Source organism: Myotis lucifugus, unplaced genomic scaffold (assembly GCF_000147115.1).
Source record: "Myotis lucifugus unplaced genomic scaffold, Myoluc2.0 scaffold_92, whole genome shotgun sequence".
Lineage (NCBI taxonomy): Eukaryota > Metazoa > Chordata > Mammalia > Chiroptera > Vespertilionidae > Myotis > Myotis lucifugus.
Genome location: NW_005871140.1, coordinates 3,332,896 through 3,360,743, shown reverse-complemented (window position 1 = coordinate 3,360,743; position 27,848 = coordinate 3,332,896). Strand labels below are relative to the sequence as shown.

The following is a 27,848-nucleotide window of genomic DNA, read 5'->3' as shown; positions in this document are numbered from 1 at the left end:
CTGGTCTCAAGACAATGCCACAGTGCTGCTGACACCCATGGCTGCTTTAGTCCTGTGAAAGCTGGTACTGGCCTTCCTGGTGCTCACCTGTAAAGTGACTACTGCTTAATTTGAGCAGACACAGCAGGAGGTAGAGTGGGCCTTCCCAAATTCTCTGTTTTCATGTTGTTTGAATAACATATGGATTAGGTGAGGTTATTTGTCAGTCCATTGTATCTCCCACTTAACTGCATATACTCCAAAGCAGGAAAGTGACATTATACTATAGAGAAAACACTTTCTTCTGAGGTAGCACATGCTTCTATTATTTCTACAAATGAGGGTTAAAGTATAGGTGTATATTTTTTTATTTCCTGATTTCAAGTTTTAAATCTGTAAATAAGTATGTAGAGTATCCTTATTATACTTTAGATCTAAAGTATCTAAAGATAATGGCAAAAAAATGTCTTTAGATAACAGGAAAGTCTAGAACATTCATGAGGTAGCATCTCCTAAACCATTGAGAAATATCGAAATTTTTTACATATTCATCTGATTATGGGCTGCTACCCTGGACCTTACTGGGAGTATTACATAATATATGATATTTGCACCATTAGGATATATGCACCACATGAACTTTTTTTAAATCCAAAAATTTCTATTCATAGAACCACACATCTGATTTAGGATTTGGGGTCAGGTCTTTCTGTCATGCTGTAAAGAAACCTGATAAATTTTAATTCTCACTACGATATTAACTCAGAAGGATTATAAATGTTGTCTTTATTACCTTGAATTGTTTGCTGCATGGGTAAGAGTGGACAGAGAGAATATCTCCCTGTCTAGAGCTGAAAGATCGTGTGGGAGATAAAAAAATTATGCTTCCATGTCCAAGGAGGCAGAAGAATAGTTAGAAAGAGATCATTTATTTACGCAATCATTTTCTCAACAAACATTTATTGAGTTCCTACAATGTGCCTGATGTTGCACCAAACCTAAGGAGACGGTGTGAACACAACAAATGTCTCTTAGAGCTTAGCTTCTAGTGAGGTGAAAGGAGCAAGCAGTAGACATTATAAGTATATAAAGAACTATGTAAGGTATTTACTGATAGTGTGTTATAAAGGAATTAAAAAGGGTGCTATCATGAGAACAAGCAATGTCATAGAAACAAGGAGGCATTTTAAAAAATGAAGCAGGCATTTGCAGTTACCTTTAAGTAAAATCTTTTACACCATTGTCTGTCTACCCTGCTTGTTACTTTACCTGGGAATTCATTTATATATTTGACAGTTACTGTTTCAGAGGGTTTTGCCTTTCCAACTGTGTTTTTGATGTTTTCAAACATCTTTTAGGAGAGACATGAGAAATGCATTATTATTTAGTGCAAAGAGCACTAGACTTGAAGATCTCACAGATTCTAGTATCTGTTATGCGACCCTAGACAGGTTGGTCTGTGCTTCAATGGCCTTACCTGTAAAACAGAGATAATTAAAGGATTATTGGATATTGTCTTGTTTTTCTAAAAAATATATAAATTATTTGAAAATGAATTGTCTATAAATCCCTTGTCTAAAGAGAATACAGACAATAGCATTTTAGAAGCATATTAAGATCCCAAGGCCATTAATTAGATTTTGTGTTCACTCTGACCTTCCCAGAATAGCTGGCAGGTTCTGGAAAAAACAACAATGAACAGCATTTGTCTCTACTTTCTTCATCACTGCCAAGGAAGCAAACTACAGTGAGAAGCTGTGCAATTCATGTAATATCTCTAAGCCTTAGTTTCCTCATCCAAAGATTGAGCCTAAAACTATACACCTCATTGCGTTACGATGAGTAAATAAGACGATTATGTAGAAATCTACCATGTATAATAGGTGTCTGCAACCATTGTATTTCCACCAGCTTTTCATACATGTGTCACAAGTACCTGTTGTTGCTACCAAAGGTATTTGGTTCGTCTGAGATTTTAAAAATGCATACAACTCAATTGAAATGTCTGCCAAACACTTGTGTGTACAGCATATTGTGAAAATCTGAATCACAGAGCCTTTGAACTCTCACTGTTTTGTGGTTTTTGCCTTGATAATTTTTTCTGGGGTGTAAGTCAGAATCAAGTCCTTTTATAAAAGGAGCCCCAAATGCCCTTTCTCTGCTCTATTCCAAGAGTTATTTTTTAAAAATCCTCACCTGAGGATATGTTCATTGATTTAAGAGAGAGGGGGTGGGGAGAGACATCAATGTGAGAGAGGAACATCCATCGTATGTTTCCTGTATGTGCCACGACCAGGATTGAACTGACAGCCTTTGTGGTGTATGGGATAACACTCCAACCAACAGAGCCACCCAGCCAAGGCTCCAAGAGTTATATTTTTAAAAATGTTTATGGCCCAAGGCTAGCCGTAACTTTTAGCTGCCATAACTTATTTCAAGAAAGTTCATAGGAAAGTTCAGCAGAAGATTGACAACATTTTGATTGACACAATAGATGGAACGTTTGTAATTTTAATCAAATTTAAATTGAAGACATACTTCAAATATGTTAGACTAGTGTTACTGGGTTAAAAATCTAATAACAACCACTGTCATTATTACTTAAATATAGCCATCATGCCTATAGCAATAAATGATGACACTTAAGAACGTGCAGAAACAAAGAACACAAGTATGTAGAGAAAAGGGAGTGACTAGAAACTCAGTTGAACACAGGAATGTGACCTGTTCTTTATAAGATTTAATCTATTTACCAAACATAGAAGCAATTGTACTTTGAGCAGATGATATAATTGAATATAGCAGTATGTTTTCTTACTGTCAGAGCATTTATCTTTTATAAGTTCATCTTGCACCCATGAAATGACGGGCTTGTTCATATTTAACGTCATTATACCTACTTGGCGGTCAACATGAATGTGTTTTCAAGTGCTTATCAAACTACCAGAAAATGCATTTTTAAAAATAGGATTTTTAAGAAGCTTGTAGATTTGGAGCTGCAAGTTTGCTGCTGTTTTGTGTGCCAGAGGAGGCAATATATTCTTTCTCTTTTTTTGCTTGATACATGCAAAATAGACACTTACAAATCAAGGAGCACCCAGATTTATTTAATTTTATGAGAGGCATTGTTGTTTTTTTTTTAGGTACACTAAGGAAATGTAATGGCATTTTAATAGACCTTCTAACACAGAAGCAAGCGGAAAGGTACTTTATCTTTTCCATGATTTGGTTGTAAACAAAATCATGAAAATAAACTGGGATGTGGATTTTTCATAATGAAATATAAATTATGGTTGGAGCCTGGCAGTCTCTGTGTGCTGTAGGAGAGTAAGCATGTGAACAGGCAAGGGGGCTTGGCAGTCCCAGAGCAGCTGGGATGTGACCGGGATGGGATGTTATCGGAAATGCGTGGATGGTCTTTCTCTGTTGCTAATGGGAGTGGGGTCCTTAGGCTATCTCAAGAAAAAGAATTTTCTGAGACTCCCATGAGTCATTTTTATTTGCATGGAATTACATCCCTAGGTTTGTAAAGTCCCATTTCTCTTAAAGCAGTCCTCAAAGAGGTGCAGCTGGGGATTCCGGAGAGCTAGAAGCAAATCCAGTCTCCAGAGTTTCTGTTCCATGGTGAAGATGGGTCTGGTTTGGTATTAGGCTAGTTGCAGTCCACCAGTCCATTATGTGTGGTCCACATGGCCGTGAGCCATGTAGGCGAATGCAAAAGAGCAGAAGTGTGAGAGTTCCACAGGTCAGGAGTCAAATGCCAACAAGAGATAGAACTCCTGTGTTTAGGAGATTAAATATCTTAAATCTGCCCAGCCAGTGCGGTTCCACTGTTGAGCTTCGACCTGTGCGCCAGGAAGTCACTGGATTGATTCCTTGTTGTGGCTTCGATCCCCAGTAGAAGGCGTGTAGGAGGCAGCCCATTCATGCTGAAGTTTTTCTCTCATCCATGTTTCTTTCTCTCTCTTTCTAAAAAAAAATTAAAGCATATTTTTAAAAAATATCTCAAATTTTCCTGTGCTTGCAGTGGTCACACCTATTCTGGCCAATGACCTGTTCCCAGATGTGACTGACAAATAAGTACCTTCCCTAGACTTTACTGGGCATGCTTCATGGCAAAGTGGCACAAATGAATGTCTATAAATTTGGCTTTCCTGTTGCTCCTTTCCAGTTATTTATAACTAGGTTACATTACAATGGTATCAGGAAAGTACTTTCCAAGGTTTTGTTAAGCCTTAGAACTTCACTGGACTGTAGCCCCCAACCCCATCCTTACCCAATAGGCTCTTAACTTTCTAGAGCAGCGGTTCTCAACCTGTGGGTCGCGACCCCTTTGGGGGTTGAACGACGCTTTCACAGGGGTCGCCTAAGACCATTGGAAAACACACATATAATTATATATTGTTTTTGTGATTAATCACTATGCTTTAATTATGTTCAATTTGTAACAATGAAATTGGGGGTCACAACATGAACTGTATTAAAGGGCCGCGGCATTAGGAAGGTTGAGAACCACTGTTCTAGAGAGAAATGCTTGAGAGAGGGAAACTGGGATAGATCTGGTCCTTATTGTTTTGGAACCCATTAGGTGTGGGTGGCAAATTTAAAGGAGGGGATGAGGTGATAAGGCGAGACTAGGACCCCTTCGTTGGCAGTTGGGTCCTAGGATAGAGCCTTTGCTTAGAGTACTGTCAATGAGGTAGAAATTCAAGAATTCTCCAAAGGGGAACAAACTCCAAGCCTCCTGTTGTTGAGATTCATGCACTGGTAGGAATTGTATTTGGTCCTACTGTCTGTGGAAGCTCCCACTACTAAGGATAAGCACCCATTGCATTCTCACGGTCCCATTTTGTAATCAGATTTGTAATTGCTGGTGAAATAAATGTCTCTTGTTTCCTCTAGACCAAGTTTGCTTAGGAAAGAAACCATAGCTGCCTTATTCATGATCACTTTCCAGTGTAGGGCCTGGCAGTTCATAGACGCTCAACAAATTTTGTTCAATGGATGAATGAAGAACCAAATGAAATAGTACCATGGTGAACCATCCATATCCCAAGGAGTTGGTGGTGAGAGGGGAGGGGATAGACCTCATTAGAGCAGCGTGCTGGCCTGTAAACAGTGAGTGGACTTTTAGGAGTATATTAAATATCCCCTACCCCAAATTCATATGTAGATTTGTGAATGTTTCCCTTTGGCAGGGGGCCAGAGTAAGCCAGCCCAAGAATAATTACATTGCCGAGAGGCTAATGGTTATGCTAATGCTTGTCTGAGACCAGACAATGGTCAGAAGTGGAGTGCTGGTATAAATGACTCTCCCAGGAACCTATAGATCTGAGATTTTTAGCCTTCCCACATCCTCTCAGGAACGCCCTTTCTTGCCCATTCTCTCCCCTCAATCTTTGCATATAGTAGATGCTTATTAACTATTATTGAAAGCGAGGGTAGGTCCTAACAAAGGAGATCCTGTGACCTTTGGGAAGGCTCAGGGCACTGCTCACTGTTGTGCACAGCTGAGGGAGTGTGGAGCCAATTCCACCATGGGGCGTTGGTGGGGAGGCTGTTTTCTAATTCTTAGGAAAGTACCAGATAGTTTCAGTCCTGGGAGGGATGCCAGGGTTTCAGGACTTGAAAGTTAAGGAAAAACAGAGGTGTAGAAAGCATTTGGCAGCTATGGCTAGGATGCTTTCCTAAAAGATCAAAGTGCATTTCGATGACACTGTTTCTTTTTTAATACTCATCCTGCCTCCCTACCCCACATGCCCCACAGCCCCCACATTTTATTACTCTACCTTCCACCCTCTCCCAGCCTCTGAGATTACTCCTCTTCCTCACCGGGACTAAAATCTACTCAGGTCTTTGCTGAGCATCCTCAGGCTCTCAGTGTTGGCATGGAAGTATCAGTTTCTGTTTTTCTCCTCATCTTTGGAGGTAATCATGCTTACCTCTGTTGTTTGCCCTCAACCACATTTCTTCATATGAAGATGAAGTCCTTAGAGCTGTGATGTGCACAAGAGTCACCTGGTGTCCTGGTTCTTCAGCAGGTCGAGACATGCTGCTGTAGTAGACCTGTTCTTTTCCTCATTTTTCCCAATAGTTTTGTTTCATAGGGAAATGGATTTTGCCGTAACATAAGGAAGATTTTTCCAATAGCCTCACCTGTCCAAAAGATGTAATGGCCTGCTTATGAAAGTGTGGGACTTCCCAGTATTGTGCACATGGCTCTGATCTGGCTACTTCCCACCTTCCTTGCTCCATGGCCACTGTGAGGAAGGGGGAAATTTTCACTTTCCCTCTGGTTCTTTATGGCTGGCTGAATAATTAAATCAACAGGAGGCAGCTTAATAAGAGAAAATCAAATTTAATATTGTGCACACGGGAACCCCACATACTTAAGAGAGTCAGAGACCCCGCATACATAAGAGGTTCTGAGATAGAAAGGGGGATTGAGGTATATATACTACTAAGACATCCTGAACTAGGGATGAGGTACTGTACTGTGGGGGCTTCAAAGGGTCTTTGCATGATAATAACAGACATTTAGTAAATAGAAGGTTGCCCTGCGCTATAGATATGTCAAATGAAGTTATCTCTGATAATCTCTTATTATGAGCAAAGCCTTTTATTCAAATTCTTCTAAATAGTTAAGGGTGGGCACACAGAAGTTTCTCCTGAGCCTGAAGCTAAAATTGCCTTTAGCTCAAAGTAATCTGCATACCACTGAGGCACATCTTGGGGTGGTTCATTTTGGACCCCCACACCACTCTGTGCTGTCTCCCCTCAAGGTGCCATCATACTTCACCTTTCTAGTGTCCTCTACCTGGAGTATGCTCTCTCTCTCTTGCCCACTCCATTAATCCTTCAAGTCCTACCTCATGTTCTTCCTCTGGAGAACCTTTTTTGACCACCTCAAGTTGTGGCAGGTGCCCCCACTCCATGCTCCCCCAATACCCTGGGCACTCCTCTGACTCAGCACATGCCACACTGTGTGTTCTTTTCCTTTTCTGTCTTTCCAAACAGGCCAAGGGCTCTCTGTGCAGTGTATCTAGCAGGGAATATGTGGTAGGCACTCAGAACTTACTTGTTGAATGAATAAACAGTAAATGAAATGGGTGGTTAGAGTTAATAATTTTTAAGGTCTTTTTCAGTCTCAGGTTTCTATAATTCTGAAGCCAATGTGTAGTAATGCACTAAGCCTATGGCTTTTTTGCTTCTTTCTACTCTGAGCTATCCTCCATGATACCTGGTTTATGAGTAAATTCAATGAGGTACATGGTAATGAAAAGGGTAATTAATCATGAATAAAAAAATGTAATCTTTTCCCAAAATACAGAGAAACCATAAGTCAAGTTAATGCCTGGAGACATTTTTGGTTGTCCCAACTGGGAAAATGCTACTGGCACCTAGAGGGTAGAGGCCAGGGTTGCTGTTAAACATTCCACAATGTCCATGACATTTCCACAACAAAGAACAAAGGAATGTCAATACTTGCCAAGGTTGAGAAACCCTGTTCTACTGCCTCAGACTATTCTGACTGACCACAGACACAAAGATTTGTAAACAGTCACAGCAGTTTTCATAAGGACTTTTGGAGCAACATAAGGGCACTACGGGCAGCTGCTTCTTAGATGTTGCTAAGGTAGGACTATGGTGGAAGGTGGGAAAATATTAAGAAGCATGGGGTATCCAGTCATTTTAAGTTAGAGAATTTTTTTGTTACTTTTTAGGCACATGAGGTATTGTATAGTATCATGGTTAAGAAAACTGGCACTGGAATCATTCAGCCTGGGTCTTCTTATCTCTGATCCAACTAGTGGATGTTGGATAGAGATGTAATTGCTTCATTTACCAGGTCTCATTTTCCTTGTCAATAAAATGGAAATGATAATGTGACAAAATTCCTAAGGTTGTGAGGATAAAATGGGTTAGTGCATAGAAAGTATTTAACACACTGCTTTCTCTATGCTAAGTTCTTGATGAAAATCATGAGGATAATCATGTCACCAATATTACTGTGAACCATATTTATACATAAGTATTTTATTTGTACAAATTTCTTTCTTCCACACAACAAATAAGGGAATTACTAATATTGTTCCCGTTTCTAAGATCAGAGGCAAATGAAATTGAATTAATTTTCTAAGGTGACAGAGCTTTTAAAAGGCAAAGTTAAGATTCAGATCCAGAGAATTTGGCTTCAGAGCCCATGTTCTTAATGACTAGGCCAGCCGTGGGCAAACTATGGCCCGCGGGCCGGATCTGGCCCATTTGAAATGAATAAAACTAAAAAAAAAAAAGACCATACCCTTTTATGTAATGATGTTTACTTTGAATTTATATTAGTTCACACAAACACTCCATCCATGCTTTTGTTCCGGCCCTCCGGTCCAGTTTAAGAACCCATTGTGGCCCTCGAGTCAAAAAGTTTGCCCACCCCTGGACTAGGCTATGCTGCCTATCTAGTATGTTAATTAATACATTTTAGCCATCATTGGTATTATTTTATTAGGCTGCTTTACAGGTTGGTTTTAAAATCTTCATTCATATGAAAAGTTTTATATGTTTTCAATGGTGTTTCCATGTTGGTCAATATCAACAAAGATCTGGAAAGTAGGAGTACCTTTAAAAAAACTACATATAATTTGCTATGAATATTTTCAAATTTGTTTTAAAATTTACTTTATTATGTGGTTTATTAGATCCATTTAGAGTTCTTTCAGAAAACCTGTTTGGAGCTTTAGAAATGGATTTATTTTTATTTAAGACTGCATATTTTTTAAGTGAGTTTAAGTGTCTTTAGATGTTTTAAGGTAATGGCATTGTGAATATAGTCTGTTTTTTTGAGCAAAGTTTTATTGGAATAAAGGTAGCATTATTTATTAATACATTGAGCACCTACACCATGTATCAGGGAAGCATTGCATGTTAGCCAAGTGGACACACAGTGGGATAAGTTCGGTGTTAGATATCTTCACAAAAACAGAAAGGGAGGTGGCCAAGCTGGAAAAAAACTTCCTAGGAGAGATGACCTCCAAATAAAGTCTTGAGGAATATATAAGAATTTATCTTTAATAAACTTTGAATTTATTCTAGTCTACGTTCTTCCTTCTAGACCTTCGTTTGCCAAGAATTTCTCCTTGGCAAGTTTTCTTCTTTCTTCTTTTCCTGAAGTAATTCTATGCCGTTGTGGTCATCCATGAGCATCAGAGTAGTAGATCAATCACATTTGAGTTTATACTGGGGAGAGGTAGGGAATAAAGATGCTAGGTAAATATACACAAGTAATAAAGTATTTTCAACAATTGGTATGTTATGAAACCTGAAATAAAATTAAATTGCTATCAATGGAACATTTAAATGCACAGGAAGAGTTAACATCTAATAACTATATTATGTGTAGCGAACTTGTTTATACCTGAAGCAAAGTAATAATACAGGCTTGATCCCTACCTTCTAAAAGTTTAAGTATTGAAGCAGAAATAGGATATATACCTATACAACATTTACATAAAATTCCAGGTAGTTTCTGCTCTTTCTCAGTACCTAGCACAGTGCTGGGCATGTGGGAGATTCTCAAACATTATGGAATAAATGAATGTATTCATGGGTGGTACAGGCTGCAAATGCTCTAAGGATTCAGAGAGATGACATTGTGGGCTGGAATAATAAGGGAAGATCTTAAACTGGATTTTGAGAAGGACTTGAGTTTGAATAGGTGAAGGATGGGTTAAAATGAACTTGGCATAATGAAGAGATAATGAACAGATTGGCTTTAAACAAGGGTAAGATAAAATCAGAAACTTTGGGTAGTGTCAGATTGTTGGCAAACTCTTTTGTTAGACACAAGTTTAAGGAAAGGGACTGTGTATCTTTCATATTCCTTGCACAAGGTCTGGCACATAGGATAGACTCAAATATTTGTTGACTACCTGACAGACACAGACAGACAGGCTGACTGATTGATTAGTGGAAAGCTTCAAAAGCTACCTCCAATATCTTTGTCTTCAGAAAATGACAAAATTGATGTTTAGGAACATTCAGTTGTAATTGGAGTACATTAGTAGAATGTCAGATGCAATGGAGGAAGATCAAATATGATAGGAGACTGAGAAAGAAATGAGCCAGCTGGGAATGAAAAGGAATGATGCTTTTAATAGTACTATGAAGAACAAATAGCTGGGAATTGGGTTTCCCTTCATTAACTCTGTCTAGGGTCAGGTTCCCTAGAAGCAGAGCCTGAGGTGGGGAGTTTTGTGCAAAAGACTTAGTGCGGGAATACTCTTAGGTGAAACCTAGAAGTGAGTGAGGAAGCAGCATACAGTAGAGGAAGAAGTTTGGCCAAGCCCTGTTTTGAGCTGAGGTCTAGCCCTAGTCTGGAATGGGAAACACACTACAGAGTGGGGAACACACCACCAGGAGTTGCCCCTCCTTGAGGCAAGGAGACTGGCTGTTGTGTCCCCCAGTCAGTCAGTCATTGGCTGTGGGCTGCACCTCTAGAGACGAGGGAAGAGGTCATCACTCACAGGCAGTTCCTGGCTAGGTGGCTGGTTCCTTTCAACCAAGGGTAGTTCTCAGGAGAAGGGTGCAGCTGTGAGGTGTTAGTGGCTGGGACTCATCGCAGTGGAACTTAGCCCAATGTAAAAGGAATATGAGGGGTGAGGGGTACCACCACAGTCTACACTTTGCCATAGTTTCTTCTTCATACAGTGCCCTACTGAGAACCGTTGGATAGCTTCCCGTCACTTCCAGAATAAAATCCAAACCCTGTGTCCTGGCCTCCACAATCTGGCCACTTTCTACATACAAATTTACTTTATCGACCTACAAACTTTATTTTTCTTTTGCAAACTCATTCTCACCTCAGAGACTTTGTGATTTTCACCTTCCCCCAGATTTTCATGACCAACTTCTCATCATAGAGGCCTTCCTACCCAGATGTCACCTCTTTAGAGAGGCTAAGTGGACGCACAATGGGGTCTGTAATCTGCACATGCTATTCTGTCCTGTTCACAGCTGCCACCCTGGTACATTGATGAGTGGGCACCAAACAAGTATCATTGAATTAATAAGCAATTGGCTGAAGAGATGTGAATACTAGGTAAAGATTCAAGATCTCTCTGAGACAGTGGATAGAAATAGGAAATGTGACGTGTGCATACATTTATGTGGAAAGATGTGAAATTTTGCTTTAGATATATTGAATTTGAGATAATGGCGGAAAATATATGGTAGAGACAGAATAGTATAGTGACTAGGGGCACGGTTTCTAGAATGAAATTCACAGTCCAGTGCAATCATGTACCAGCTGCAAGATCCCTGGGAAAATTATTGAACTTCTCTGTGCCTCAATTTTCTCACCTATAAATGAGAATATGATATTATCTACCCCATAAAATTGCTGAGAGCACTATGTGAATCAATGCCTATAAATTGTATAAAAGGGCATCTTGCTAATAGTAAGAATTATTTTAATGGAATTTAAGAGTTTTACATATAAAAGAGATAGTCAGAGCCAGGGCTGGGATCAGGGTGAGAGAGAAGCAGCTACGGGACAGAATTTAAGGAGGTGCTCACTCTAAGGGCTGTGTCCTTGCACCACCCTGAGCATGCACTCTTAAATGTTGCATTTTTGGCCCCTCACTTGCCTAACTATAATCCTGCCTCTATTCTAAGTAATCAAAGGGGGGAATCCTTTATTGGCAAGATTCTGTAAATCTGGGCACCAGTATCACCTCCTCCCTCTGGCCTTGGTTTCTTGCTGTTGCTAAACTCGGGGTTGCCTCACTGTCCATTGGTTGCTTCTTGGTCTTTTCCATCACATACTCAAGCACTTCTTTGCAGTTAGTCCTCTTGGCTCAAATGCTCTGGGTAGATTCTGTTTTCCTGGTTGGATCCTGACTGATGTAATGAGTAATAAACTCTAATGTTCCATACTAAGCATAGGATTTCAGGGACATGGGGGAAGAAGCAAACACTTACAAAGTAACTTCAATGTGTTAGGCACTTTAACCTATAAAATATTTAAGCTTCATCAGGTGGTGGAATGGTACTCACTTCAGGGGTGGGCAAACTTTTTGACTCGAGGGCCACAATGGGTTCTTAAACTGGACCGGAGGGCCGGAACAAAAGCATGGATGGAGTGTTTGTGTGAACTAATATAAATTCAAAGTAAACATCATTACATAAAAGGGTACGGTCTTTTTTTTTTTTTTTTAGTTTTATTCATTTCAAACGGGCCGGATCTGGCCCGCGGGCGGCTGCATGACTAGATACTCTGTAAATGAGAAATCAGAGATGCAGGATGGGATAACTCATCTAGGGTCACTAAGTAACAGAGCTGAGATTCAAACCTAATGTTAAGGCTTATAACCTTTCCACCATTCAAAGCATTTTGGAGGCATTCAGGTTATGGGCAAGCTCCTATTAAACTACAAGAATTTATTAACTTTTATTCTCCAGTGAGAGATTTTTAAATTTTATTTTCAGAGATACTATTAGTTTTCTGTAAAAATATGTTTTCTTGAAGGCTTAAGCATATCTATAATTTAGTTTAATTTATTCTGCAAGTTTGCTCATATTTCTGCCTATAGGATATGTCTGTATGCCTGTACGTGTGTGTGCGTATGTGTATGAGAGAAAGAAAAACATATTGAGAGAGAAATCAAGAAGGAGGTAGAGAGAGAAAGTGTTTTTGTTTTTTAAATATCTAATGTAGCCATTCTGGGACTTGGAAGATTATTTATAATGACTTGCTCATATTTCATATCAATACTAGTAGATTTTCTGTAAAATACTGCTTCTAGGTCAAAGAGGCCATGCTGTTTGCAAGGTGAATGACAATAGAGAAGTGTTAATTGGGAATGTGGGCGAACAAATGCAGCTATATTCAGTTACATGCAAATATATTTTGTTTCTCTCATTAGGACATATAAAGATCAGATAAAAGAGGGATCATTGCACCTCTGTATTTATGTGAAAATAAAACATTATCTAAAATAAATTGAATGCACAAGTAAAATACTCAGGTGAAAATTATTTATTTATGAAATGAAGCCTCTTGAAAAGAAAGGAATGCTGACAACAATTTAGTATGCAATACTACTGTTCTCACTCTTATATTTTCAAAGCTATACATAGTAATTTAGTTGCACTCCCATTAATATTAGTGGGAGTTTTGAAACTTAAATTTCTGCATACATCTTTGAAAATGAATAAGTCAAAGTAAACTGTTAATGCAAAACTGGTTTTCATTTTTAGTGAAATAGTTTGAATCTCTCACCAAAAATGTCCTAAAAGGCACCTTCATTCTAGTCACAAGGGAAGAATTACATATAAAGTTACTGTTTGGAGGTCATCATCTTTAAAGCAACATGGATAATAAATCATATTAAAGAGAAAAACTGTGTTTTCCCAACCCTAAAGAATACAAAAGTTCAGGACCCATGTTGTTGAATAGTAAGCAAAGGACCTTGGACCCTTTCAGCCCAGTGCATCTGATCAGTGATAGAGGCATGCTAAGGTGAATTTTAATTAGGACTAAATTGTGGTATTACTCTTTCATACCCTGAACATCTGTTCCCTTCAGAAATGATGATTTATGCAGGCTATCAGAGCAGACAGCTTGCTACAGCTTATGTCACGGTTAGTGGGAAGCTGGTGGTAGCATTTCAAAAAACCAGCATCTAAATGGAGACTGGCCAGTGTATATGATATAGGTAATAGGGGGAGGGGAATCATAATGTGTCCATTTTTAATTTTGAAGCCAAATATTGATTTAAAAAAATTCTCTTCTAGACCATCTGTTGTTAATGAAGAAAGTAACTTGGACAATGAATGGGCTGATGTTTCCTACTAAAGTCAAGAGACGGAAAACCAAGCCTGTTCTTTCTACTAGAATGAAGAAACTTACTGGGAAGACCTCAATCCGAATTCTGTTCTTTAGGAATGGCATGGGGCAAGATGGGCATGAGGTTATAGTGGGAAAGGAAACAATGAAAAAGGTAATTTTGTGTCAAATATTGAAGTATAAATTAAATTTTAAAGTTTTTATGGCATTTGAAATGTGTTTTTTCCTTGTAAATATCAGTGTCAACTAAAAAGGAAATATTAAGAAGGCATTATATATCATGCAAACATTCAGCTGTTTAACAAGAAGTATGCTTATTGTGTTAACAATATAAGTTACTTTGGTAAAGAAACAATATTTCAGGAAATTGTTTGGCTAGCATAGTTGGTAATTTACCTAGTAAAAGTTACGTTTACATTTGGTGAAACATTCTAGTTAAGTACAATATTTCATAGAATATTTAGATTGAAGCCAATCTAACCTAGCTTCAAAACTCAAATCTGCGCCTTTTCATTTAGTATAGAATTAAGACCTAGAAACACTCCTGGTCCTCGAGAGAATAAAGTACAAAATAACTAAGATTCAGTTAAAGTATTCATATACATTTTTAAAAGCAAATCTGATGGGCCTAAGTCAAATCCTGTTACAATCAAGCAAACTTTAAAAAACAAATTTTAAAGTATTACTTATTACATAAGTGCATGTTTTTTCAGAAAGTGCTCATACCTTCCAGATCATCTTTTATATTAAAAAAAAAATGGAGGAACTAATGGAAATTTGAAAAAAAAAAACCCAAACATGTTTTTTGCAGATATTTTCAACTAACCATAAAGCAGCTTAATAATAACAATAATAATATTATTAAATATATATTAGATATTAAAATATAATAAAACTGTCTAGGTTTTAATCTTCTCTTCATTATTCACTATCTATGAGACCTTGGACAACTAACCTTCCCTCAGCTTCAATTTCTTCATCTAAAAAATGGGATAATAATAATGAATACTTCATAGACTTGATATGAGGATTCAATGTGATATTATTTATGGACTACAATGCCTGGCACCCAGACAGTTCCCAATAAATATTTGTCACTTTTATATTTACGACTCATAAATACACATTTAATAGAAATTATTTTTCTTACTCATGGGAAAAAATTATTATGAAATCAAGATAGGTGTAAATCATTATGTTATTCCAAATTATTTTTAAAATAATTATTGCTTGAAACAGGTGAGTAGTGTCTTTTTCACTCACCTACTTATTTTTATGATTGTGTTATAACCACAATTGGGTAAGAACATTTTACTGAGAAGCTGGGAAACCAGGTTTTATTTCTTTCTTATCCACAGATTTGGATTATGAGTAAAACAAGGGATATTACACACCAGAGCAAATTGCAAAGGCAGATTGTAACATCTTCCCTGGAGATTTTAAAAAATAGAGAAGATGGACATATCTCTTGGATTGTTAAAATGCAGTCATTCTTGGAGATAGAAGCTCGTATAGATAACCTCTTGACTTCAGTTCAATCTCTGTAATTCTATGCCTTCATGGTAAAATTGGGGTAATGGTCACAGATTACATGTTCTTAGATGAAAGGTTGAGTGTAAATAAAAATGTCACTGCTATTTTGCTCTTTGGCTATAGAGAGCAATTTAGTTAAAACTGGATGATAAAGAAATTCTTCAGCTTCTTTTCCGTTTTACAATTTGTAGAGTTTAAAAAGTTGTTTCACTTTATAAAACACAGGGAATGAGTCAATAATAACTGTATCCTATATAATAAAAGGCTAATATGCAAATTGTCCCCATGGGTGGGAGTTCAACCAACTGGGAGTTAGACATGCGATGACCACCAGGGGGTGGCATGGAACATGGCGGGCATCAGCAATGTGGTGCTGGCAATGGGTGGCAGTGGAGGCACTGCCGGCCCTGATGGGCCCCAATGAGAGCGGGACCGCAGCGGGATGGTGGAGCAGGTGAGCTGGTGGTGCCAGGCCAAGGAGGGTGTGAGCGGGGGCCCCCCCGATCACCCCGCTGGTCGCCCCAAGGCCCGATCCCCACAGGCCACCTCGAGGGACCCCATCCATGCACGAATATGTGCACTGGGCCTCTAGTTTGTAAATATTTTTATAATTATCACTTTTAAAAATGAAGTAAAGGAGATAAGGTAACAGAATGTTGGTTTGAATGTCAATAGAACCTTTTGGAGGGGAAAAATAAGGGTAGCTAATTATTTGATAAATAAAAATTTAAATTTTTAAAGCTTTGTTGATAATCACAGGATAATGCCCTATTTATAGGTTTAATACCAAATCAATAATAGGAACAAGTTGGCATACTCATAGGAGAATCACAAATTATTTTCTCTTTATGACAACACACTAGTGGCCCGGTGCATGAAATTCGTGCATGGGGGGGTTCCCTCAGCCCAGCCAGCACCCTCTCCTGTGGGATCGGGTCTAAACCAGCAGCCGGACATTCCTCTCGCAATCTGGGACTGCTGGCTCCTAACCGCTCACCTGCCTGCCTGCCTGATCCCCCCCAGCTGCCTCTGCCTGCCTGATTGCCCCTAACCCAGGGGTGGGCAAACTTTTTGACTCGAGGGCCACAGTGGGTTCTTAAACTGGACCGGAGGGCCGGAACAAAAGCATGGATGGAGTGTTTGTGTGAACTAATATAAATTCAAAGTAAACATCATTACATAAAAGGGTACGGTCTTTTTTTTTTTTTTTTTTAGTTTTATTCATTTCAAACGGGCCGGATCTGGCCCGCGGGCCGTAGTTTGCCCACGGCTGCCCTAACCTCTCTGCCTGCCTGCCTGATCGCCCCCAACTGCCTCTGCCTGTCTGATAACCCCTAACTGCCCTCCCCTGCTGGCCTGATCTCTCCCCCAACTGCCCTCCCGTGCCGGCTTGGTTGCCCCCAACTGCCCTACCCTGCTGGCCTGATCTCCCCTAACTGCCTCTTCCTTGGCCTCCACCACCATCGCTTTGTCTGGAAGGAAGTCGGACGTCTGGAAGATGGCCGGTCAACCCAGTCTAATTAGCATATTACCCTTTTATTAGTATAGATAGATTATATCTATATTACTAGGATAGGATTGCTTAAATGGGGCGGGGGAGCCTTTTTCACGCATTAAGGAGATGCTCTTGGCAGACAAAAATACATAATCCCTATATCTGGACTGATAGCCAGCCATATGCACTATACTGCCAAACCAGTCATTAAAAAATGGAACCACTTTCTTACACCTTACATCAAACAGCTGTTGCCCTTAAAACCCCTCCTCAGCCTCCACCTTAGGTTCTGCCTTCGCAGTTCACCCATATTTGGTTCTGATTGGTTGGTTTCTATGCCAGTCAACGTCAAAAGCTTTGCCTCCTAGGCAACCATTGGCTCCTTGTAGTTCACCCAGATTTGGTTTCGATTGGTCAGTTTCTATGCCAGTAAGCATCTCCGGGCCTATCTTCAGGCCTAATCAGAGAGAAGGAGCTGATCAGCAGCCGCCCCAGGCTGCTGGCGATCAGGCTGAATTGCTGACCTATCGGAGAGAGAGCCTTGCCAGAAGCCTGAGGCTGCTGCTGATCAGCCCCTCCTCTCTCTCCTTCCAAGAGGTCAGCAGTTCAGCCCCCTCACCAGTACCCTCCTACCCAAACCTGCTGCGCACACAACCTGGTGTTCGGTCGAGGCTTCGGTCATTTTGGATGTTACAGACCCTGGCTCTTTATATATACACACACACACACACATATATATATTAAAGCAGTTTTTTTTAAGATAAAAAGATAATTCTAAAATCCTCTTCCTACCTCAATGGATTGTTTTGTCCAGTCTCAATGGGCTTGTACACCCTACTTTGTAAAACATAATTTCAATCTACTTGAGAATAGAATACTCCCTTTTTTGTCACCCGAAGGCAACATATACTTTTTGCAGGCAAAGGTCTGCAGTGTTTCCGAAAATATGGTCCACAGAACACCTGCACCAGAATAATCTGGACTCTGTGCTAAATATTCAGGCTGCTGGGCCCCACTCCAAGCCTATTGAATTAAGAATCTCTTGAGTGTGGGCCCTGAGAATTTGAACTTCAACAAATGTCTCCAGATGATTTCTAGCCCAGCTAAAGTTTGAGGACTCTTCTGGTGTTCTAAAAACTTCAAACTTACTAATTCATGGAAATCTCCATAGATTTCTTGTTTGTTCTCCTATATTACTACTGTGGTTTAAGAGAAAGAAAATAAATTGTATGACAGAGTAAACAGGTTACAGGAAATAAGATCACTGACTGCTAGATTAGAACTAGTGCATAGATTTGAGAAATCAGGAAGAGGAAAATATCTACAAGTAAGCAGGAAGGGAGTAGTCTAGGTGTAACAAGTCTGACTTAGAAAAAAATCCCCTTAATATTTGTATATAAGCATATTTCATTATAATAACTTTTTTTGGTTATTATTGAAAAACCACATAGTATTGATGGAATTACTCATGTATGGCTTTCAAGGTATAAATAAATAATAGACTTTTTCAGATGCCTTTAAACCAGAGGAAAATCTAGACAATAAATTTATAAGCACATAAAGAGATGCTCAACATTATTAATCATCAAAGAATGAAAATTAAATCCACACTGAATTGCCACTACATATATATTAAAATGGCTAAAATTAAAAAAGACTGGCAATACTAAATATTGTAAATCTGGATATTGTAAATATAGTAAATAGTGAAAATCTGGAGCTACTAGAAGTCTCACATATAGCTGATAAGAATGCAAAATGATACAGACACCTTACAAACCAGCGTGACAGTTTCTTATAAAGAAACATACACTTATCACACATTCTAGAAACTCTTTGCTAGGTACAGTATGTCTTCACTTAATGTCATTGACAGCTCCTGTGACTTTAGCGAACCGACATATACTGAAACTAATTTTACCATAGGCTAATTGATAAAAACTATAATTAAGTGCTTAGGGCATCTCCTCATTGTTATAATGTTGAACAAAATTATGTTATTCTAGGACCTGTTGTAATTACCCAAGAGAAATAATACATGCCAACACACAACTCCTATTCAGAGTGAATATTTAGAGTAGCTTTATTCATAATAGTCCCAAACTAGAAACAACCCAAAAATGTCCATCAGTAAAGTGAATGGATACACAAATTCGTACCAAAGAATACTCTGCAGCAATAAAAAGGAACAAATATTGTGATAATTGAAAGAAGCCAGATGTAGGATATTTCATGCTATATGATTCCATTTATATGAAACTATAGGACAGACAAACAGTGGTTGCCTGGGGACAGGGGTACTGAACTGTGATGGGAAAGAATATGAGGAATATTGGAGAGTAATGGAAATATTCTGTGTCTTGATTGTAGAGGTAGTTACACAGATAGATTTTCCTACCTGCATTGAATGGTGTACTTAAAATAGGTACAGTTTATTTCATGTAAATTATACATCAAAATAATAGATTTAAAAAGTAAACAAAAATAACAAAATTAGAATTGGAAAAATGTAAAAGTAATCTGGGCTATTTAATTATTCTTAAGAAGAGATCAGTTAAGTAAGTATAAAATATCCAAGAAGTGTGTATTAATAGATTATCTAGGAAATATCCTCTAGTTACCTACTTCTCATTCACATTTTAATAATAAAATGCCAGAACACCTACATTTCAAATTCACAAGAAATAATTGCTTTTACAAATCATAGTCAGGTTCATTACTAGTAAGAGCAAGTAACTAGATTTGCTGTACATTCTATCTTCTAGTTTTGTGAGATTAAGATAAATAACAGGCCAGTAAATATATCTCCAGGATTTATCCAGAAAAGTACCTTTAAGCTACTTAATAAGGTAAATATAAATTCAGCCCAATCTCCTGGCATTTTCAGGTTAAAACGACGATCATATTTTCTATTGTTAGTCATTTAAAAATGTTAGTCTTAGCAGAAAGTTATGCCAAGTACATTTTATTACATTCTAATTCTTTGAAAATTCATAATGTATTTGACAGTCTTTGTTAGCAAAAAAAATTTGTAAAAACAGATTTCCTTTCTCAAAATATAGATGATAAATTATAGTGAGCTTTTACTGGAGAACTATAATTAATTGCCAATGGTGAAATATTTTTAGTAATCCAATGAGTTAATTTCATAATTATCTATTCACTTTCAGTTTTCAGCTTGCTAAAGTTCTAAAATTCTTCTGTAGGTTCCTAATTCAGTGGTTTGCTTCTTGGGTTTATATAGTGAATACTGTTATATTTTCTGTACATTAAGTTGAATGTACAAAGCTGAAGCCTTGTAGGACAGGTTAGAGATTTTTGCTTCACCGCTCCTCTCTGCCTCCCCGCAACTCCCCTCTCCTCCACCAAAGAACAGTGAGAAATGTGTTTTTAGTTAGGAATGGAAGGAGAGGATAACTCCCAGAACTATAATCAAGTAGATTAAACTAAAGGGAGTTTGTGGAAAATCTCTTCCCAGGGGCTTGTCAAGAGAGCCTGGTTTTACAGCATGATGATTTTAACTTTCAGTATCTGCAGGGCTCTCTACAACGTAGACTGTAGAAATTAACAGAATGTGAATTTGTAAAAGTAATAGTTTAACAGTTACAGATTAGTGGAAATGCTATTTTATTTTTTTAGTATATTTTTATTGATTTCAGAGAGGAAGGGAGAGGGAGAGATAAAAACATCAATGGTGAGAGAGAATCATTGTTCAGCTGCCTTGTGCATGCCCCCAGGGATGGAGCCCGTAACCCAGGCATATACCCTTGACAAGAATCACACCTGCGACCCTTCAGTCCACAGGTTGAGGCTCTATCCACTGAGCCAAGCCGGCAAGGGCTGGAAATGCTATTTTAATTAACCTTAATATTACAGCAAGATGGCATTATTAACTTTCAATTGTTAAATATAAGAACAACCTTGCAAGTAGAGGTTTGATTCCAGGGCGTTTGACAGGAATTTATATTGATATTAATTCATACCACTAATAATTTACTGTGAGAAAATGACTATTGAAGTTTGACATTGTTTAAATGCTGCAAGGATCTTACATTCTGAAAGTGGGAGAGAATGACCTGGTGGCTGGTGCATTATTAATTTCTATTATCTGATTTCTAATGCCAATTTTCAAACTCATGTAACTCTTAAAACTTGGCTTGCACAAATATTTTTAAAAAATATATATTTTATTGATTTTTTACAGAGAGGAAGGGAGAGGGATAGAGAGTTAGAAACATTAATCAGCTGCCTCCTGCACACCCCCTACTGGGGATGTGCCCGTAACCAAGGTACATGCCCTAGACTGGAATCGAACCCGGGACCCCTCAGTCCTCAGGCCAACACTCTATCCACTGAGCCAAACCAGTTAGGGCTTGCACAAACATTTTTACTGGCATTTTTAAGCACAGTGAAAAGAGGAGTCTTTGGGTTAGAAAGCCATGTGATTTTACTTACTAATTTTTAAAAATAATTTTTAAATCATTGAGATTTTAAATAAAGCAAATTGGACAATCTTTAAATAGCTCATATTTTACTTAGTTTAACTGGTAAATGATAACTTTGGAGAATATTTAGATATCTGAACCTTCACTAGTAACAAGGGAATGTGATTTGTACAAAAGGGTTTTGTTGCACTTTTAAATAATAGATTTGTAAAATTAAGAGATTGCGAACTAAACACAAATATTGGAAAGGTCAGGAATGTGGGGAACCTAAAGAAGAGGCTGCATCTGTTTAGGGCCTATGGGACTAATTGTAGATCCAGGTGGAGCATTGATTTTTGAATATTTCCTTCGTAAATTAAAGGGTGCAAGATAATTCCTGTAAATTTGAAAAAAACAAACAAACAGCAGCAATACATAGTTTTTGAAGAATTGCCCCAAACTCTGGATTGCAGATATTGTGCAAGAAACACACAATCTGTTGAATGCCCATGGGAGTATGTGGCATGTGGGAACACTATTGGTCACGTGCAGGGTTTGAGAACATCTGATATAATTCAGTAAAGGCCAATTTGTCAAATTAAATTTGTCAGTTAAATATTTGCCACTTGAATGCAACACAGCACTTGAGGCAGCCACTGGATAAACCAGATCAGTCACAATCTTCGAAAGTTGTTCCCCAAACTGAAAAGAAAGTACAAATTTGCCTCAATATACACATTCGACTGTTTAAATATGCCCATTGTCACAAGGAAGATGAGTTTGTTTGGCAAGCACTAGGATTACGGGCTTCAATTTTAAAGTAGCAATTAAAGTGGGCAGAAATGGAGGGGAGTGGTATCAGCAATGGGAAGATGTTCTTTTTGCCATACAACCAATGAACATTGTCCTTCAGTAGTTCTTGGTTATGCAAAGCCAATAGTATAATGTAGGAATAAGCATGTCAAACTCGCAGCCTGCGGGCTGCATGTGGCCCACAACGAATATTTTTGTGGCCCAGCCAATATAACGGTATGTAAGAAACGTTTTAATAAAAATTTCGTAACTTAATTTTTACAATATCCTGTTATACGTAATTATCAATAACAAGCTACAACGTCCGCTAATGACTGATTACTATCACCGTGTTGCATTCATTTCCCTTACTCGCCTTACGCGCAGGCGCACCATTTCTCTCCACTAATACTAGCAGCAAATATTCTAGCAGCCGATTGCCACGTCATCAGTCTTGGACTGACTGGGTTGGTGTGCGCAACAGGAAATATTTCGCTTTCAAAGGACAAGAAAAATAGGTTTATTTGCGTTATGCTTATTAATTTGTGCAGTTATTCAGTGTCTGGTAAGTTAATGTTCAAGAAAAAACATTAATTTTTATTAAAATGTTCTATTATTTTAAGTTAATGATTACTCATTTATTTCAGCCCTTTGTATTCAGCATGCCTCCATCGAAATAAACGTACGTTTCTATGAAAGTTGAAGCTTTTGTTTTTTTTGCGGCCCACATAAACTTAAACCTTTTTTTTTTGCCCGTGTTAGCCTTTGCGTTTGACATGCTTGTTATAGGAATGAATAGTGAAAATGGAAGACAAGGTACTTTCAATTCGGATTTGGAATATATTATGTGCTTTTAAATGAATAGGACGAGTTTTATGTTTCGGGAGTCACTCTCAAAATCCTAATGAAACCTGCCCCAGGTTACCGGATACTTTCTTTCACCCTCTCTGTTACTTTAATTTTTCTCACTTATGAATAAAACTTTCTAACTTTTGCTTGTTTAACTTTTGCTTCCCTGATATTGGACAGATGATTGCCTCACCTTTACAAGGGCTACATGGAGACATTAAAATATTAAGGAAAAAGCTTGAGCAGATTAGAGACTATGAAAAGTGAGGTCCTTAAGACCCAGGCTCAGAAAACCTTGAAATGTGGTTTATTAATTCCATTTTTTAGTACCCGAACAACATAAATTACAAGCCGAACTGTGATAAAACTATATTTGTAATTTATTTTAGGACACTTGGAAAGAATTTACACTAAAGAGAGTACCTTAAAACCTAATTTAAAAAGTAATATTTTGTTCTTGTCAAATAAGTGGAAAATATAGAAAATAGTAAGAATAATAGAAAATCCCCCAGACTTTTTTCATTTATTAAATAATATGTAACAACTTTTTATTGCTGGCTGCATCTCCTTTCTCTTTTTTTAAATTAATATTTGTGTGTATTTTTAAAATACAGTTTTAATTCCCTTTTGATTTCATGTTGGAAACATTTTAAAAATCATTAAATTTCATTTTATGATATAATTGTTAATCGCCATGAGTATAGAAAGGACTCTAAATTTGTATTTAATTTAGCCAGAGTTCACTGTGATAAATTATTTATAGTTTTCTTTTTCCTGTGTAGGTTTTAGATACTTGCACAATGAGAATGAACCTAAATTCACCAGCCAGATATCTTTTTGATTTGTATGGCAGAAAAATTAAAGATATTTCAAAAGGTAGGTGGCAAAGATTTTGTAAACTAGATGCTAATGTTATGAAAGACATTTATATAATTTGTTTTTACTTTATACATTTAAAAGGAAAACAGATGTAATAAAACAGTTTAAGTATAACATGAATAATATGTCTTTCTTGTGCAAAGGGAAATCATGAAAGGGTATTAAGATTTTGGGAATCTTTTATTTTGGCATGTTTTAGTTCATTAGGGCTACTATAATAAAAATACCATAGACTGGGTAGCTTAAACAACAAACATTTATTTCTCACAGTTAAGGAGAACGGTACCAAGGTCAAGGTCTCAGTAGATTCAGCATCTGCTGAGGGGCCCGTTTCCTCATTCTTCTCACTGTGTCTTTATGTGGTGGAAGGGGCAAGGGTGACTTCTGGGGTCTCTTGTATAAGGACACTAATTCCATTCAGAAGGGCTTCAGCCTCATGACTTATTCACTTCCAAATACCATCTCATTGGGGATTAAGTTTTAATATATGGGGTGTGGGACACAAACATTCACTCCACAGCACAGACATATGTAACACAGGGAAACCTTTTTTCTTTTTTTAGGGGTGGGGGAGTATCATTATTAAAGTTGATTTCTTGTGGTTTTTTTGCATTTTTATCCCTTCCCTTCATCACGCTGGCTAAAATTTTCTTTGTGATCAACCATATTTTATAATTACTCTTAAACTTTCATTGATTAAATAAATAAATAAATAAATAAATAAATAAATAAAAATTTTGTTAAGACCCTATCTAGTTTGAATTATTACTAACTCACCCAAAATTTTAGATTTGAGTTCATTGCTAGAATTGAAACTATAAGAACCCTGGTTAAGATGAAAGATTTATATTTAGAAAGTTGATTTTTCCCCCTCTCCAAATGTGGTATAATAAAATTACTTACCCAAACAGAAAAATCTCTGACTCTGAGGCATGATACTTCATGGATGCCAGAGGCATTGGGATTCATGCCTCATGCTCCCGTGTCCCAGAAGTGTGATATTATCACATTTTAATGCATGCCTTGCCTTGTGTTTTTGCATACTTATAAAAGCTTATGCCAGCTGAAATTAGCCTATGCAGCTACTAACATGTGGAAGCATAACAAATTCACTGGACTTAAAATACTTAAAGAAGCTAATCCTTTTGGAGGAACTTCCAGTCTGTAGCACCCTAGTCACTTAACATTAGATTTTTGCATTTCTTTCTTCTTTGTTTGTTAGTATGATTTTGTGCATCAAATGATTGAGTTCCCTAAACTTTTATGTTTGATGGTTTTCTGAACTTCAACTTGGGAAAGGTCAAGTGTTAGATGAAAGTTATCTCTTAATTTAAATAAATAAATGCTAATACTCTGATTGGATGTATAACCTTTTTTATTTTTATTTTTTGCCTGCTTTGTTTTGGATCAGAAAAAGTCATTTAATAATGTGTAATATTAAGATCATAGCAATTACTTTTTATTTATAAGCATAGATTAGAAGTGTAATTGTATCAAGGACTAAAAGTAATGAATACACATAAAAAATTTTCTATCTGTTGCTTCTTTTTTGGAATTAGATATACTTGCAAGTTTCCTCATATACTATGAGAAATGAGCACAGTCGATATGATATTAAACTACTTCATTCTATCAAGTCTAGTAAAACCTTATACACTCCATAGGTTTCTAAATAGAAGATTTTAACAAAGAAATTTATTTTGTTACATGTGGAAAAGTTCTTTAGCTGTGGCTTCTTTATAGATCTATTCTTTCTATAGTAGAAGACAGCTACCATTAGTAAAGATGCCATATTACTATATATGGTTAGCATGCTGGTACAACATTTCTACTGGGACATAATATATGCATGAAGACTCCCACCAAAATAATAGGGTTATGGGAAAAATGGAGTTGAGGAAGACCATTCAAAACTTGTGCATCTTTGCCCTAGCCGGTTTGGCTCGGTGGATAGAGTGTTGGCCTATGGACTGGTCCCTGGTTCGATTCCAGTCAAGGGCACATGCCTAGGTTTTGGGCTTGACCCCCAGTGGGGGGCATGCAGGAGGCAGCCAATCAATGATTCTCTCTCATCATTAATATTTCTATCTCTCCCTCTTCCTTCCTCTCTGAAATCAATAAAAAATATATTAAAAAAACAAAACAAAACAAAAAACCTGTGCATCTTTAAAACCAGAATACTAACTAAAAATAATAATTATTAACTTAGGAGGTAATATAAACAGCCTGGGTTTAAACAGAGTGCTGCTTCAGAGGATATTAAAGCTGCACAGGAGCAATACTCGAGTGTGAGACAAGGCAGATGGAAATCTACTTGGAGGTTTGAGCCAGTGGGGCTTCCCTTAAGAAGTCACAGAGGAAGCCAAACTCCCACAGAGTCATGCAGGGCCAGGAGCGCACCTTTCCAGGAAGGGAACCCCAGAGCTGCATTCAAACAAAGGTCTTTCTTTCTTTCCTGCTAAAGTATAAAATTCTACTCCTACTCTCCTGGCCTCCTTTGCCAAAGAAAAGCACATATTCACCAACCAAATTTTCACTTAGTACTGACATCATTCCCCCATTTAGCAATCATATATGAGCTAATTGGTGTTATTTCAGCACAGTGACCATGGCAGAACACATATAGCTAATGTCAGATTTAGAAGGAGTTGTGTAATGACACTCTCCTTACCCCTAAGATCACCCCAAGTTTTGTTCACTTAACTTTGGCTTAATTATTAGGTATGGTGAACTTTTAGAGGCTGCTATTCCAATAACCAAACCCTGCTCCTTTGTGAATCCTTCTAGATCATGTTGGGCAATATGAAATTTACCCTAGAATATACTGAGTTAGAATAGCGCAGTAATTAAATTGGCTCCAAGGTCATGCTATTAAACACTGAACATTCATTTCTTATTCCATTTCCCACCCCCAAATATGCCCAGCAACAATATCCAAAATAGCTATATATTCTCTGACAACTTCTTCAGATCCTGCAATGAGATCAAATGACAGGATTAATGTGTTTCAATCACAAAATTTCAATAATATAGAGATACCCTGAATTTGAGTGTTAACTCTTGCCCATTTTCAATTTTTGTGTGAAGAAATTAAATTCCAAGAATAAAAATTTCCAAGAAATTAAAATATAAATTTTAAAAGTCTACACAGAAGTGAGTGAAAAAATCAAATAATCTTGCCTTTGTAAGTTAAAATCCAATAAAAGTTCAAACCCCGTAGGTTAAAATTCAAAGAAATGAAGTTCCTGTCTACTTTTTATTCTTCCCAGTGTCAGCCAGATGGTTTCTAGATGCCTGGTTTGAGCGGGAATTTCTCCAGTTGCTACTATCTGGGCTCCTGCTGTGGGTGTCATCCCTTGGGACCTCAGAAGTTGAGTTGGGTCTACACCAGCTTTATCATGTGCCCTACTTCCAACTGAACCGAAAGATAATCACAACATCAGAACCACACCCAGCACATTCAGAACAGCAATCCTCAGTTTCTAATGTGGCCATTCCTAGCAAAATGATGTTTCCAAAATCCTGTATTTGGCATGATCCAGACCCCTGGCACTATTGACAAAGACCATAGTAAAGACTAAGGGAAGGAAGGCAAAGAAGAGAAAACATTCTTTATGTCAGTCTTTTCAAGAAGCTAGTTGATTTATGCTGTTGAGCAGGGCCTATGACCTGTGACTGGGAAGCAATCTCCCACCAAGGCATTAATTATAGTACTATGTATTGATAACGTCTTGGGGGCACACTGTCTCCTCTCTCTAAGAGGCTGCCCAAAGTGTTGGTTGGTTAAGTGCTCTGGAGCCAGAGTTCATATTCCAGTTATGCCACTTATTGTCTGACCTTGGACAGATTAGTTTCTCTGAGAGTCAGTGTTCTCATCTGAAAATTAGAGATTATAGTACTTATCTTAATAGGTTGTTGTAAGGCCTAAATGAATTCTATGTGAAGTCCTTACAACAAGTGCCGGGTACTTGGTAAGCATTATAACATCGTTATTATTGCTGCTAATGTTATTATTATTTTAAAGAGGGCACTGAGAACGTTGCATCCTTGCGAC

The 27,848-nt window shown here is 37.7% G+C and overlaps 1 protein-coding gene across 1 annotated transcript in view; it reads left to right on the top strand.

Moving 5' to 3' along the window:
* Positions 1-27,353, top strand: part of DCDC1 (doublecortin domain containing 1) — a 48,170-nt gene extending 20,817 nt beyond the window's left edge. The window contains exons 5-7 of the mRNA XM_023756396.1: positions 13,771-13,976; positions 23,698-23,791; positions 27,064-27,353. Of these exons, the coding sequence (XP_023612164.1) occupies positions 13,771-13,976; positions 23,698-23,791; positions 27,064-27,353 (590 nt within the window). The remainder of the gene's footprint in view (positions 1-13,770; positions 13,977-23,697; positions 23,792-27,063) is intronic.
* Positions 27,354-27,848: the final 495 nt, after the last annotated feature.